General features: G+C 31.0%; 1 protein-coding gene across 1 annotated transcript; it reads left to right on the forward strand.

Moving 5' to 3' along the window:
* The first annotated feature begins 633 nt into the window (after positions 1-633).
* Positions 634-13,711, forward strand: Hrb27C (Heterogeneous nuclear ribonucleoprotein at 27C). Its single transcript, XM_075293696.1, has 3 exons — positions 634-792; positions 7,115-7,747; positions 8,374-13,711. Exons 2-3 carry the CDS (start codon positions 7,253-7,255, stop codon positions 9,145-9,147), a joined length of 1,269 nt encoding a protein of 422 aa, XP_075149811.1. The 5' UTR covers positions 634-792; positions 7,115-7,252; the 3' UTR covers positions 9,148-13,711.
* Positions 13,712-15,232: the final 1,521 nt, after the last annotated feature.

Raw genomic sequence — 15,232 nt, forward strand, 5'->3', positions numbered from 1 at the left:
GGTGCTTTAGACTTTCCTTACTTGTTTTTAACTCGAGATATGATTTGTCTATTGAAAAAAGGACGAATTCATTATATGATATTTTCATAAAAAAGCCACCTCTTATCAAATATATGTTTTAGTGTAAACTAGTGTAATTACTAATTGTTTTTTTACTTCTTTTCATTACAGATTGTGTTAACATTGCTGTATTTTATCCGCGTGTAATATTGACGAATAGTTTGAAAATGTGTTGAATATAATTGGAGCAAACTTTGAGAAAACACTACCCTGAAATGCAACGAAAAAACCATATGGTTTTCTATACTACTTTTTTAATAATCAATTGAAATTACTTATAATAATTGGTAAGAAAAACTAAAACACGAAATGCAAACTTTAAGGGAATCACTAAACTCAAATTTCTTTGCAGACAACTAAAATATTTGGATGCTGCATTTTTGGACACATTTTAATTAATTTTTAGACTGAAATGAATTAATTAATTGTTTGAAAAACTTTTAAATTCTAGCATTTTTCAAGCGGTTGTGTTTATTGGGATTGTATTGAAGATATTGAGTACTCATTTAATTGTAACGAGTACTCAAAAAATTAGTCAGTAACCAGTACTTGTAATCAAATACTCCCTACTTTCAACGTGGCTTCCCAACATTCATAATTTTATCATGGTTAAGTTAGTTATATCGTCAACTCATAATTATTTATAAGCTAGAAATAAGAACAAACTTAATTTAGTGAATTTGCAGTGCGAAATTATTTGAGATTTCCTCAGACGAACATCTGGCGAAAGCGGTGAGAAACAATTTTTGAAACATTTCCACATATTTTATATATTAATTTACATAACGACGGCAGGCAGGCATTTCGGTCGTCGTTTTAGGTCAAATGGATATCTAAACCTGCCAAGTGTATGCTTGCATGTACTGCAATAAATACATAGTGTGATTATTGGTAAAATGAAAATGCTTTATTCAAAATTATAATGGATGTTGGTAAACCAATATTGTTTAGCAATGTAGTCGCACATGGATTCGCTTTGAAAATATTTATATTGCCGAAATATATTTCTGATGTGTGGGATTGAACTGTTCCAGGTTTTGTTGCTTCATGTATTTGTTCGGAAAAGTGAAAAATTTTCACATTTTATACATACAAAACGCTATGTATAACATGCACACATTGTTTGTTAGTTGATTTATATACAGAAGAGGTCTAGTCGCTTTTATCGTCCATGGCATGAAAAAATGAGGCGAATACATACAAACGTATGTATATAAAAAATGTAAAATGTTTGCAAACGCTCAAATAAAGAAGCGCGAACAAACAATGTCGTGTTTGGCAAGTTCCATGATGGAAGTCATCCGCCCGCTCTTTTTTCTTTTGCTTCAATCTATGGTCATTCACTTTTCTTTAAGTTGAACCAAATATGTACGTGATCTCTGAAAAAAAGTACTGCGTAAATATTTATGGGTTCAATTCAAAAATGAGACGAAAATGTGTTCGTGTGTGCCTCGAAGAAATTTTGTGATAATGACGAACTAGTTTCTTTTTGTACATGGTATATTTGGAATGTTTTTAATTTTCGTTTACATTTTGTTTGTTCGAATTAAGCATATATTTTTATGGGAATTTAGGCATATTTTCTGATCAATATGGAATTCAAGAAAAAAAAAATGTGAATTCTTTAAAAGTCATCCATTTTGTTTTTTGTCGGTATGTTTTTATTTGTTAGTGTGTGTGTGTGTGCGACTCGATTTTAGTGTGGTGAATTGTTTATTGTCTCTTGTATCTGTCGTTGCCAGATTTACTTAGTTTAAAGAATTTGATGGAATTGCCGGTATTTGCAACTTTATTCGCACCGGGCATTCATGTAGTTAAAGTGGTCGCAATTATTTCAATACCGAAATCTGTAAATGCATAATAAAATTACAATTTGATGTACAATGGATCAAAGCATCAACTGAAAATGTTAATGATCTTTAAAATGAGTTATTAAAGAAAAGTAACCGTGAAAAAGGGGCGATTACTATTCTTTTATAATTTTAAAGGATAACAACTTTGTGGAAAGTTGCTTTGGGCTATTCCCTATCAAGTTATAATAATATTTGCAACGAAAAGGTATAATTTTATACTGTTTTTACTGATTTATTTTTGATTATATTTTAGTGGCTAAACTCGGTCTTGATATCCATCTGTAGATTTGGAACATTAAAATGAAAAATTTGAGAAGTTGTTGCTAATGTGTTGAATTTTGCTGTTGAGGATCATGTCTGTTTTTTTGTTAAGTGGGTATTAAGTTCGAGTATACAGTAGGTAACGGATATAAGCATATCTCATATAAGAAAAATATGTATATAAGAAAGGTAATAAAAAACGCCATACTTGTTTTTTTTTCTTAAAAACAATGATTGTATATAAGAAAAAAAAAAAAACATTTATAGGTGAGTTAAGTTCGAGTTTAGCCGATAAAATCGCCAATTTTTCACGATTACTTTTTAATAATCCACTTTAAAGAATATAAACTTTATAAAAAGTTGCTTTGGGCAATTCCCCATCAAATTATATCAAAATTTGCATCAAAGAGGTATAACTTTATACATTTTTTACTGATTCATTTTTGATTTTAGCGGCTAAACTCGAACTTAGTACCCACCCTAAGAAACAAAAAGTGTGGAGGTTTTTTTTCCTTGTTTCTTATATCCGGTACATACTGCAGCCTCTAAAATAAAAATAAATCTGTAAACCAGAATAAGTTCACTTTTTTTTTGGCAATTTTTTTATAATTTGGTTGCTAGTAATTTTTCGCGGTTTCTTTTTTTTTTAATAACAATTCATTTTAAAGAGACTAAACTTTTTCAATTGTAGCCATCAAGTTATAAAAAAGTTACAATTTTATTCTGCTTTCTTAGATTTTTTTCGATTTTATTCTGTTTTTACAGATTTATTTTGGATTTTATCAGCTAAACTCGTACTTAATACCCACCTTAACAAGGCGATTTTCTCAAATTGAATTCTTCTTCTTTATTTGCAAATCTGTTATCCGGACATAAGCGATTATACAATAAGTTAAACAAATATTTTCATTTCATAAACAGCTCCCTATTTCTTGCAGCTGAAATCATATTACATTCATCCCGGTAGCCTGTCCTTTCTTGGATGTTTTTTAGCCAGTTTAGTTCTCTTCTGCCTCTTCCTCGTTATTCTTCTAATCCTAGGTTCATTGGATAAAAATTTAAATTTAAAATGTAAGGTGATCGTATTAAATCGAAATATTTACCAATTCATCAATTATCTCCCCAAAGTTTTCACCAAGGACCTACTCACAAGATATTCAATAAAATTCACAATTATATGTAGACATTCGCAATAGTTGTTTTACCCATGCTAATGATAAACACGAAAATGGTTTTTAGTATTAACAATTTCTGAGTAGAGAAAGCTCTGCAGAGAAAATTGCTGTTCGCCCAAAACTGGTATATAAGGCCTGCATCCTAACCATTGCACTACGGTGGCTCTTTCAAATTGGTGAAAAATATAATATCCGATCGTAAACTTTGTTTTGTTAGTACCACCTTGATCAGGAAAAGATCTCGGCACTATTTGAACTCATTTTCCACTGATTAAGCATTTCAGATTGACGGAATTTTTCCTTTCGGCACAAAATATTCCTCTAAATAAAGACTCATATTCTTCTAAATAAAGAAATCCGGTATTTCATAAATGATGGAAGGGTGGAGCTACAAAACCTGACGCGAACATATAAAAAACTTATAGAAAGTCAGCAGTGATATAAATATACATGGTTAGGTTAGGTGGCAACCCGATGTATCAGGCTCACTTAGACTACAGTAATCCCTCGATTTACGTCGTTATTGGTTCCGGAATTTGACGACGTTAATCGAAACGACGTAAACCGAATTAAAAATTGCTCATACTTACTCTAACTCCATTTATATTGTATATGCATGTACATAATAAAAAACTTCAAAAATAAAGGTAATTCAGTAATTTCGGTAAGAATTTCAGAAAAAATGTTGGCGTTTCTGATAAAGTGGGCGAAAAAATCGATGTCGTAAATCGAATGGCGACGTAAATCGAAGTTTTGTGGAACAAAAAATTTTACGACGTAAATCGAAACAACGTAAACCGAGACGACATAAATCCAGGGATTACTGTATTCAGTCCATTGTGAATGTATATAAAAAATTGTCGAAATTAGTCGAGAATTGAATGATATGTTCCCACTCGTTTCTCCAAAACAAATTAATGTTTGGGACTGGCTCTACGAAAAAATCAAAACGAAATGTCTGAAAATAAATTTTTGGAACTGACATATTTTTTTTTCGCGGAGAGAAATGGCTCATTTATCTATATTCTATAGTCTATGGGGGAAAACGACTCTTTTTGAAATGCTCATAAAGGGAAAACATTTCAAATCCCAAAACATGCTTCGAGAGAACGCCGTATAAGATAATTTTTAAATATGGAAACACCATAAGAATAACACCATTGTGCTCGAATACCTGTTTATCTGACCAATGGTTAAAATATATCGGTCATTATACTAGTTTTCCCATGTGTGCATCCGTTGAAACGTGTCACAATCTATGTTCATGTCATATACAGCTTTGTTTTATCCCACATTATATATGGATTGAATATTGTATCTTTTCTTGCCGGTAGCAAATTACAAAAAAAAATACAAAGAAGGACTACATATGTGTTAGTTGGCTAGAATTCCAACACAAAGAAACCCCATTTCTCCAAACCAACAGTCTTTGTGAAACGATGGCAGCTCTACAAGTGTTGAGTATTATTTGCTTGCCGTATGTCGTAAGTGCACAGCATAACAAAAAGAGAAATGCGATACATATTCTGTGGTGGATATTTCTACACAGATATTAACCGGCATTTTTGGATTTCTCTTTTAAGACCCTATTCTTTTTTCGAGATTGGTGTTAATACCAATGTATGTTTGCTTGAGAGTGTGAGTTTGTGTGTAATTCTCTGTGCTTGTGTGTTGTCATACGGCTTTCAGTTTTGCTTTTTCTTTCATGACTCGAAGATATAAAACAATAAGCAAAAGTTTATTGCTAATTGCGTAAAAACGTGAGAAACGACATCGTTCGTTATAAGATCATTGATGGTGACGGGATCAAGGAATGCAAAACATAATTGGGTCATTTAGGATATATTTTTCGTACCTTCCATCATAGGTATAGCAAGTTTACCATCCCATTGAAATGTTGATTTCCTCGTACACCCAAATATACATATTTCCCAAAAACATTCCATGGAACAAATCTACTTTAGCAAAAGTTGCTTAAAAAAAAAATAAATAAAAAAATTGGAGGTAAAGAGAAAATGTAAGGTAAATATATTGTCGGAAAAGCCTAGTTTTCACGATATCAACACCTGAAAATCGGTATTTTCATGGATTTTCTGTTAATTTTTGGAAAAAAATAGTACATTTTACAGAGAAAATATTAAGTAAATTTTTTCGGAAGAGTGTATTTTTCGAGATATTGACCCTTGATGAAATTTACGTATAGGTGGCCCGCCTGTGGACAGAGTCTAAAGTGGGCTAACAAGAACCCAAATTGAATATAGGTGGACAACCTTCCGTCGGTGTTTGAGACTTTCACCTATGGACAGAGTGTAAAGTGGGCTAATGCGAGCCCAAAGGCGTATAGGTGGCAGGCCTTCAGCTGGGGTTTGAAGCTTTCTCCTATGGACAGAGTCCAAAGTGGGCTAACGCCAACCAAGGACCCTTCCGGGTCCCGAAAAAGGATATCGACGGTCAGTTAATGTCCATAAGATGATCTACAATCTAAATTCCAAAATCGATCTATGCAAATTCAATAAAAATCCAATCAAAATATTTTGACTTATTATTAATGAGTGTTTGCTTTGGTACTGAGATCATGACAACATATAAAACGAGCATCAATCATTAGCTGATATAATGTGTAGAGGTTCTTCAATCCGTTCATTTCTCAACTTGTCAGTGCGATGGAATATTGTCATACAAAAATATAATGGTGGGTTTTTTCGTGGACGAATTCCCGGATTTTACCGTATTTGCACTCCCGCTTTCACGGGATTAAAGTGCAATAATTCCCGGTGTTTTATTACAATATTTAAAAAATAAATATTTACTATCTATTCTATAACAGTTGTTTTAAAATTATTGCAAAAAAAATTGAGAAATAATTTAAGTAATATTTTGCAATTTCTGTAAAAAATTGTATTCTACTATTTGGTACTTATACAGAACTCAGGCTGTGGAAATGGGTACCTTCTCCGACTTACATAATAGTGGATTCTAGCCTATATTCTAACTCCCATCTTAACGTATAAATGATAATTATTTTATTATATCTTATAAGCAAATCCCAAAAATTATCTACCAACATTTTCAAGAGTTTCTAAAAAGAGACAAAAAATTATCAAATTAAAAAAAAAATAATAATTTTCAAATATCCGATCAAATGGTGGTGTTTGGTATGCGAATAATTGCGATAATTTATAAGATTTCCAATGGGGAGATACAAGACAAACTTGGTAGCCCAAAAAATATCCATCCGAACATAGTTATTACAACATTGCGTAGACGAAAGTAACTAGATCATCTACCAAACGGTAAGAAATATATCATTTTTGGCAATCGTAGATGCAACTCAATAAACCCGAAAGTCGTCTTTTCTTGCCCAAATATGTTGGCTTGGTTTTTACACTACTTTTTCCCTCATTACATTTTCGCCGAAATGATAGTGTCATTCCAAAATTATTGTTTATTCATAATATTGTGAGGTGTACAAGACTCAAAATCTATGACAGAGTCCTTCATATTTGGAATATTAATCAATCCAGCTTACAAATTTACCCTACCGCCATACTCCGGTAATCGTAAATCGCTACAATATCTTTTTCTTATGATGAATCAAGTTCCCCTCGGACTTTACTTTTTATGAGCACCTATACTCCCGATATATTGTATACCCAACAAAATTTATTTTCATTGAAGTTTTATGAACAAATCACATTTTAACTGTATTTTACTTTGTTAAATGCAAATGCAATTATTAAACCTATATATTAAACATTTTTACAGGACGCAACAAAACCTAACTATAGTGATAAAAAAGTAAACATCAACATCCAAATTCAGTAGTAGTTCTTCTCGAGCGGAAGTCACCCAAACTACTCTTGGTTCAAAATTACGTCAATTAAGAAAAGTCCTCAGAAAACCATGGAGGAAGATGAGAGGGGCAAACTTTTCGTTGGTGGTCTTTCCTGGGAAACCACACAAGAAAACCTTTCTCGTTACTTTTGCCGATTTGGCGAAATCATCGATTGTGTTGTCATGAAAAACAACGAAAGTGGTCGTTCTCGTGGTTTCGGCTTCGTTACATTTGCGGATCCAGCAAATGTTCAACATGTCCTACAGAGTGGACCCCATACATTGGATGGACGTACTATCGATCCCAAACCATGCAATCCACGTACATTGCAAAAGCCGAAAAAAGGTGGCGGTTTCAAGGTATTCCTTGGCGGTTTACCCTCTAATGTTACGGAGACGGATTTACGCACTTTCTTTGGACGCTATGGCAAAGTAACTGAAGTCGTTATTATGTATGACCAAGAGAAAAAGAAATCACGAGGATTTGGCTTTTTATCTTTTGAGGAAGAATCATCTGTTGAACATGTTACAAATGAGCGTTACATCAATCTTAATGGCAAACAGGTAAGTGCAGTAATAGTGTAAACATTTTTTTCTGTTGAATACAGTACAAATTCCAGTTACTCTTATCATTTGAAAAAGTACAGAAAATTACAAATCTATTTAATTTTGATTTACCTTTAAATAATTGCTAATCCAACCCCATTTAAAAATGTCGTTTTCGAAGAACTAATTTTTTTGTCTAAGTATGGGCACAACTTAATAAGATGGGTAGATTTAATATACATAAATATTGAAAAAAAAAAGGATTTGTCTACGAAGACTGCATGACTTTTTTCTCATCTTTGCTACTAGCAATCAGTCAAAGGATCTCTGAAGTCTACAGAGAATTTCTAATCTTATTTTTACAACTATTCCATTTTTTGTATCAATATTACAAAACAATGTCCAGTTACATTGAAATTTCAAACACATTTCGGTTGGAGTTGGTCCACATGTGGCAAAAGAACATAGTTTTATCAGAAATTGTTAATATGTATAAGATCATGGACAGATGGTTGTAATATACAACCTTTACGAGTTTTCATGATCGCTGTGACAACTCAGTTGCATGTTTTAAATATGAACCTGTCATATGATGGAGTATATCCATATTTATGAAATATTTAAATAATGTCATCCTTTTTTAGGTTGAAATAAAGAAAGCTGAACCCCGCGATGGGTCGAACTCTCAGAATGCAAACAACAGTTCTGTTGGTGGTGGCTATGGAAAACTTAATAACGATCCTAGCCAATGGGGCCCACCACATGCTCCAATTAATATGATGCAAGGACAGAATGGTCAAATGGGAGGCCCACCTTTAAATATGCCATTGGGGGCGCCCAATATGATGCCTGGTTACCAGGGATGGGGTACATCCCCACAACAGGGAGGTTATGGCTATGGTAACAGCGGTCCTGGCTCATACCAAGGATGGGGAGCTCCTCCAGGTCCCCAAGGACCACCACCACAGTGGTCCAATTATGCCGGTCCACAACAAACACAAGGTTATGGCGGTTATGACATGTATAATTCCACATCAACTGGTGGACCCTCTGGGCCATCGGGTGGTGGTAGTTGGAATGCTTGGAATATGCCGCCAAATTCGGCTGGACCTACAGGGGCTCCCGGAGCCGGTGCTGGCACAGCTACCGACATGTACTCACGAGCTCAAACTTGGGCAGCCGGTGGTCCATCGACAACTGGACCTGTTGGTGGTATGCCACGTACAGGACCTGGCAATTCTGCCTCGAAATCTGGTTCTGAATATGACTATGGTGGTTATGGATCTGGTTACGATTATGACTACAGCAATTATGTCAAACAAGAAGGTGGTGCATCCAATTACGGAGCAGGTCCACGATCAGCATATGGTAACGATAGTTCTACTCAACCACCATATGCTACATCGCAAGCTGTTTAAGGAATGTTTCGAAACATATATTAGCATGTTTGCTGCCTACCTGCTGCTAAAAAATCTGATGCTGTCATTCATTTTCAACCTGCTCATTCAACCATACCACAGGAATAACAACAATAAAACGATTAAAAGGAACCTACTAGCTAGCAACAACAACAACTTCAACAAAAATAACATTCAAAGCATCATCAAGAACTGTAATTTCGCCGTAAATGCCTACAGCAACAGAGAACAACAGCAATATCACAAAAGGTGGTTTTATTGGAAGCTAAAGCGTCGTCTGTTTCGTACAGTATAATTCATTCAGTTGTTAAATATTATTTTTATATATACATATTACTATAATATTAATAACTAATTAATAATTAATCATAAAGAGATCTTAAAGAATTTTGAATTATGTACACATATATATGCATATATGAAACTCTGAAGTGTTAATATCATCAATACGTATATACATTAACATGTATAGAAAAACATACAATGGAAGATCATAAACCCTCTTTCTATACTTACCATCTGTTGTGGGGAAGCGTATCCACCTACCTACCAACCACAATCAAGTTTATGTATATAGATATATATGTGTATAAACAAATCTACTCTTAACTACGATTACTACAAAACTAAACAACAGTTGCAAAAACGAGAGTAATTTATACAATTATAAATAATATATAAATTTATATATATATAATTAACAAACGAAACAAATTAGTTAATTATGATGTAAACCAACTGATTAAAACAACAAACTAAAATTATAGAAGCAAAAAAGAAAACTGAAAAAGAAACACAAAGAATGTTTAGGTTAAAGAAACAACACTTAAAATATAGGGGTTTAAAGAGAAACATGATTAGAATTACAAATATTTACTCTGCAAAACTTACTCTTCTTTTCAACAAAAGCAACAAAAAAACACATGTCCATGAACGGAAAGGGAAAATGTTTTATGACTACGAAAAAGAGAACGGACGATGTGATGAATTATAAAACGAAAAAGATTAACAAAGAAATGAAAGAAAATGCAGCAAAGACTGCATGGCTAAAACATTAACTTAACATTTTGTTGTCTTTGGTTTCATGACTTGCTTGCATTGTTATCTACTTTTCTTTCAAAGCTCGTGGAATATACAACATTTTCTCTTTTGGTTTAGTTTCCTTTTTTTATTTGAAAGCTCGCAGGACGTGTATAAGTTTTTATATATGAATTTTTTTTTTATGTTTAATTTTCAAAAACAAATTAATTTTATGAAAACGAAAAAGTTCTCTTTTTCTTGTATTTTTTTTTTCTTTTATTTTATAACTTTTAATGTTAATCACAAAAAACAATGTGTCTGCATGTAAAACTATTAGACCTAGAATTTTACAATACAAATACGAGTAAATACAAATGGATTACATTTAAAAAATTTAATATAAATTACTACTACATACTACTCTACAGAGACATATTCAGTATATAGTTAAAACCCGTACAGTTAGACATTTGCATATATAGTTTAAAGGTTAATATTTTTAAATATTTATATATATATATATTAAAAAAACAAAGTACATAAAGTAATGGAACCTACAAATAGCATTAAAAGGAAAAAAATTGAAAAATCAAAAAAACTAAGCAAAAACACGTCGTGTCGTTTACAATTTAAATACCCCTAATGTCCCCTTAGCCCTTCACCCCCTCAGAACTTAAGGCTTTTTTAAAAATTAGTAACCCTATTTTCATACATTTTAATGATTATTATTTTTTTTATATTTTTAAATGTTATAATTTCTTTATCTTTGGTGAATTGTAGCATATTATAACAAACACATTACCTTTATATATTAATAAACAAAAGAGGAAACAAAAAGTTTTACCTATTATAGAAAAACATAAAAAACAAATAGTGTTTAGGCATAATTGTTCTTTGTTTCATTATTTTTTTCTTTGTTCTTTTTTGGTAAAGTAAATTAGTGATTGTTTTGATATATTGAAGATCTTTCCCATTTTTTAACGGGAGAAGGAATGAATGACTTATAAAAAACAACAAAAAGTTGGTTGCATATAAATAAATAAAATTAGTTTAAAGTGTGGACGACATTCTAAAAAGAATTACATCTCCAAATACACTGTATAATTTAAAGTAAGAGCCATCGTAAAGATTTTTTATGGTTTAGCAAAAATAATACCTTCTAATACTGAAACAAGCTTTTGCAAGGAATTTAGGAAACGTCATCATCATCATCATAATAAACCTATCATCATAATAAATAATGAAAATTCTATAGGAATTAAATCACAGAATACCATGAATATTATATTTCAAAGCTAAAACTTTGAAAATGTATTTTCACTTAATTTTCTATTACGGATTGGAATTAAAAAGTACTTTAAAAAAATAACAACATAAGCAATTATTTTATTCTCGTTGGATAGAGCCCAGTTTTTTTTTTGTATTTCTTTGTGATTATATATTCTCCACTTGCTTGTTAATATTGACGAGAGGAAATTTTATTATTAACTCTTTTTGAAAATGTTGTTGTTTATGAAATTAATTTAGGCAAGCGCAGTGTTGGTGATTTGGCTTATCGTAAAGCAATCTTAATACTATGTCCACACTTGTCTTGAAGCCGATCTTTTCAACGATTGAAATCGAAATTTAATATATCAACAAAGGTAGTTATCAATCATAGTGTTATAGAAAATTTTGATTCTAAGAGTATGGAAGTACATCAAAACTAGTTCACAAAATCTGTTTACTAGTCTAAAGGATAATACAAAAATAAAAATTCATGTGCAGTTTCAAAACATACGAAAATTTGGTCACCATGCCAAAGATGCTGGCAACTTCTGACTGGGTCTGATTATCTATATATTCATCTGGTATAGTATCAAATAATGAAAACTAAATGGGTGAATTTCATTCGACTCGCTTACCTTTGAAATTGAAGTTTTGATTTTTTTAACCACATGTATTCTGTAGGTGCGTACAACAAATAAACACCATGCTAGCACTGATTAAAAAAAGGGTTTTTGTGCATGTGCTAATGTAGACAAATAGAAACAGAAAAACCTTTTCAACAGTTAATTTTGTAAACTGCAACATAGATGATAAAATGTTTCCAGCAATAATAATGCAGTAGTTCTCCTGTCAGTTATGGTGATTGATGGATAAAACATATGTAATAATAAATAATGTCTTAAAACTATAGAAAACAGCAGCATCATTGATTTTATTTTAAAGTCCTTCAAGAAAACACATGAATAAGATCAAAACAACCGTATACACATACACACGTAAAACAGTAGGAAGCAACATACTATATGAATGAAAAGAAACATTTACAAAAGAACTAAATAAAAGAAAATGGAAAAAACCACAAAATAGTTTATATACATATTATATGCATTAATCTATATATGTACTATTCTACTATAAACAATTACCACATACAATCTATATATTTACCCTATATTACATTATTAAACAAAAAACAAAACAAAAAATGGAAAAAGTAAACAAAAACATAATGGATTAAGTTTTACAAAGCTCTAAGTAATAATTATAAAAATAATGGAAAAAGTAAAAAAATACACAAAAAATAATTACTACTATATACATATTTAACCATTTAAAGAATATTTCATAAAAAGAAAGTAGTTTAAAAGTACCATTAAAACATTTTTAGCCTCACAAACACAACACCTGAAAAAAGAACATCGTTATATATTTCATATAAAAAATACAATACCTACATTTAATTTCCTTTTTTTATATGTTGAAACTAAATTAGATTTACCATGTATTTCTTTAATTAAAAGAAGACGCCCCCCATTCATATTTAAAGATCTATTTAAATTACGATTTTCGTTGTTTTTTTATTTTTAATTTTTCCTTTATAATTCACCACAAAATATTTTATAGAGAAAAAAAAAACAAAGTAATGTCGTCGTATTTAAAACAAAAAGTAAAGTAACGTAAATGTGTAAGCATTAATTTCTACGAAGAAGAAAAAACAACAAATATGAATAAAGTAAACCTTAAATTAAATTTTAAAATTAACCAGGATTAATTAAACTTAATGGAAAACCAACCAACACTGACTGTTAATTGTAAAACAATTTCTTTAAATTAATTAAAAAATTATTCTCTACGATTATGGTTTAAATTTAACATATTTTAATGAAATATATAAAAATACATAATATAATCAACCAGAAAATATTCATTTATTACCAATACAATAACAAACCAACACACACTCGACACAAAAACAATTCCCGGATTATCCTCCCCGTTTCATACCTGTCATCTTTCACAAAAACAACATACAATACATTTGTTTTAATTTCTTCGTTTTTATTTTTTTTTTTTAACGGTAGATACAAAAAATACCACATTTTATTCACATTATCTGCAAAATAACATTACAAAATGTTTATTAAACTAACCAAGTATATACAAATATAAACTATTGCAGCAAAAATATATAGTAATTTGTTTATAAAAATTATGATTTTGAACATTCTTAACTCTTCATTTTTAAGAAAAATATATTGAAAAGAAAAATTTTAAACCAAGTTTTATTTTTTTTATATATATATATATATATATATATATTAAATGATGTTAAAATGTTTATAAAATTTCTCTATGATACATTATCATACACTATGCTAGTTATGAACATCGTTAAAGGTTTCTTACTAGAGTTTGTATTCATGTTCATTTTAAGACCGGGTATAAGATTTCATATTAATGTCCTGTGCCTGTAAATCGTACGAACTTCGTTCGAAAGAAAAGCAGTCACTTGAATTCGAACGAATTTTTGTGTTTCTATTTTTACGTTAGGTTAGGTTAGGTTAGGCGGCAGCCCAATGTATCAGGCTCACTTAGACTATTCAGTCCATTGTGATACCACATTGGTGAACTTCCCTCTTGTCACTGAGTGCTGCCCGATTCCATGCTAAGCTCAATGACAAAGGACCTCCTTTTTATAGCCGAATCCGAACGGCGTTCCACATTGAAGTGAAACCACTTGCAGAAGCTTTGAAACCCTCAGAAATATCACCAGCATTACTGAGGTGGGATAATCCACCGCTGAAAAACTTTCTGGTGTTCGGTCGAAGCAGGAATCGAACCCACGACCTAGTGTATGCAAGGCGGGCATGCTAACCATTGCACCACGGTGGCTCCCTATTTTTACGTTGATTTCGTTGGAAGTTTATACGAGACAGCGGAACAGGGCATAAGTCAACACATTATATATCGAACTTCACACATTTGGAAAGACGAAGGAAAGAAGTGTCAAAAAACAACTACAAAAAAAAAAAAACAATTTAATATGGACTTTTAAAACAAGAACTGTTTTCTCTTAGCACTGGATATAATGTATAAACTATGCAGAACTTAGTTACAATGGTGTTTTATTCACCAGTTCCAATAAATCACTTTTGATAGCGACCATTGTTCATTCAAAAACTACAAAATTTTCTTTCTTAAAAAAAAAATATATAATATATATAAATCGGCTTTAAACCAAAATTTTGCTATCCGAAAACCAACTATTTTTGTCGGTTTCTTTTTTGAATGGATTTAAAAACCATGCCTAGACATATTCACCAGTCAGAAGAAATTTTAGTTCAAATTTTTGATGTTTTTTTTTTTAATATTATTTCGTGCTATATATATGAAAGTGATTTTGCTCACTAAAATGTTCAAAATACATAAAAAGTTTCAAACTGTTTTGTTTATTTGTGTTAAAAATTGGTAGTTGTACACTTTGCGGTGCGTGACATTGTATAAAAAAGTATAATAGACTACACACACAAAAAATGTTTTTTTTTTCTGATGCAATCACGAAATTAATTGATGCAATGAATTTTTTAATTGAAATGTCTTCAATCACAGAAATGATTATGAAAAAATTAATTGAAAGTCAATAAAAAAATTGACACTATTATTTGTTGTGATTGTGATTTTTGTTTCAATTAAAAAATTTGTTGAATCAATTAAATTTTTAATTGAATATTTTTTAAAACTCAATTAAAATTTTAATTGGAAAAATTTTCATGAATTTTTTTTCTGTGCATATGCA

This window comes from Haematobia irritans, chromosome 2 (assembly GCF_050003625.1).
Source record: "Haematobia irritans isolate KBUSLIRL chromosome 2, ASM5000362v1, whole genome shotgun sequence".
Lineage (NCBI taxonomy): Eukaryota > Metazoa > Arthropoda > Insecta > Diptera > Muscidae > Haematobia > Haematobia irritans.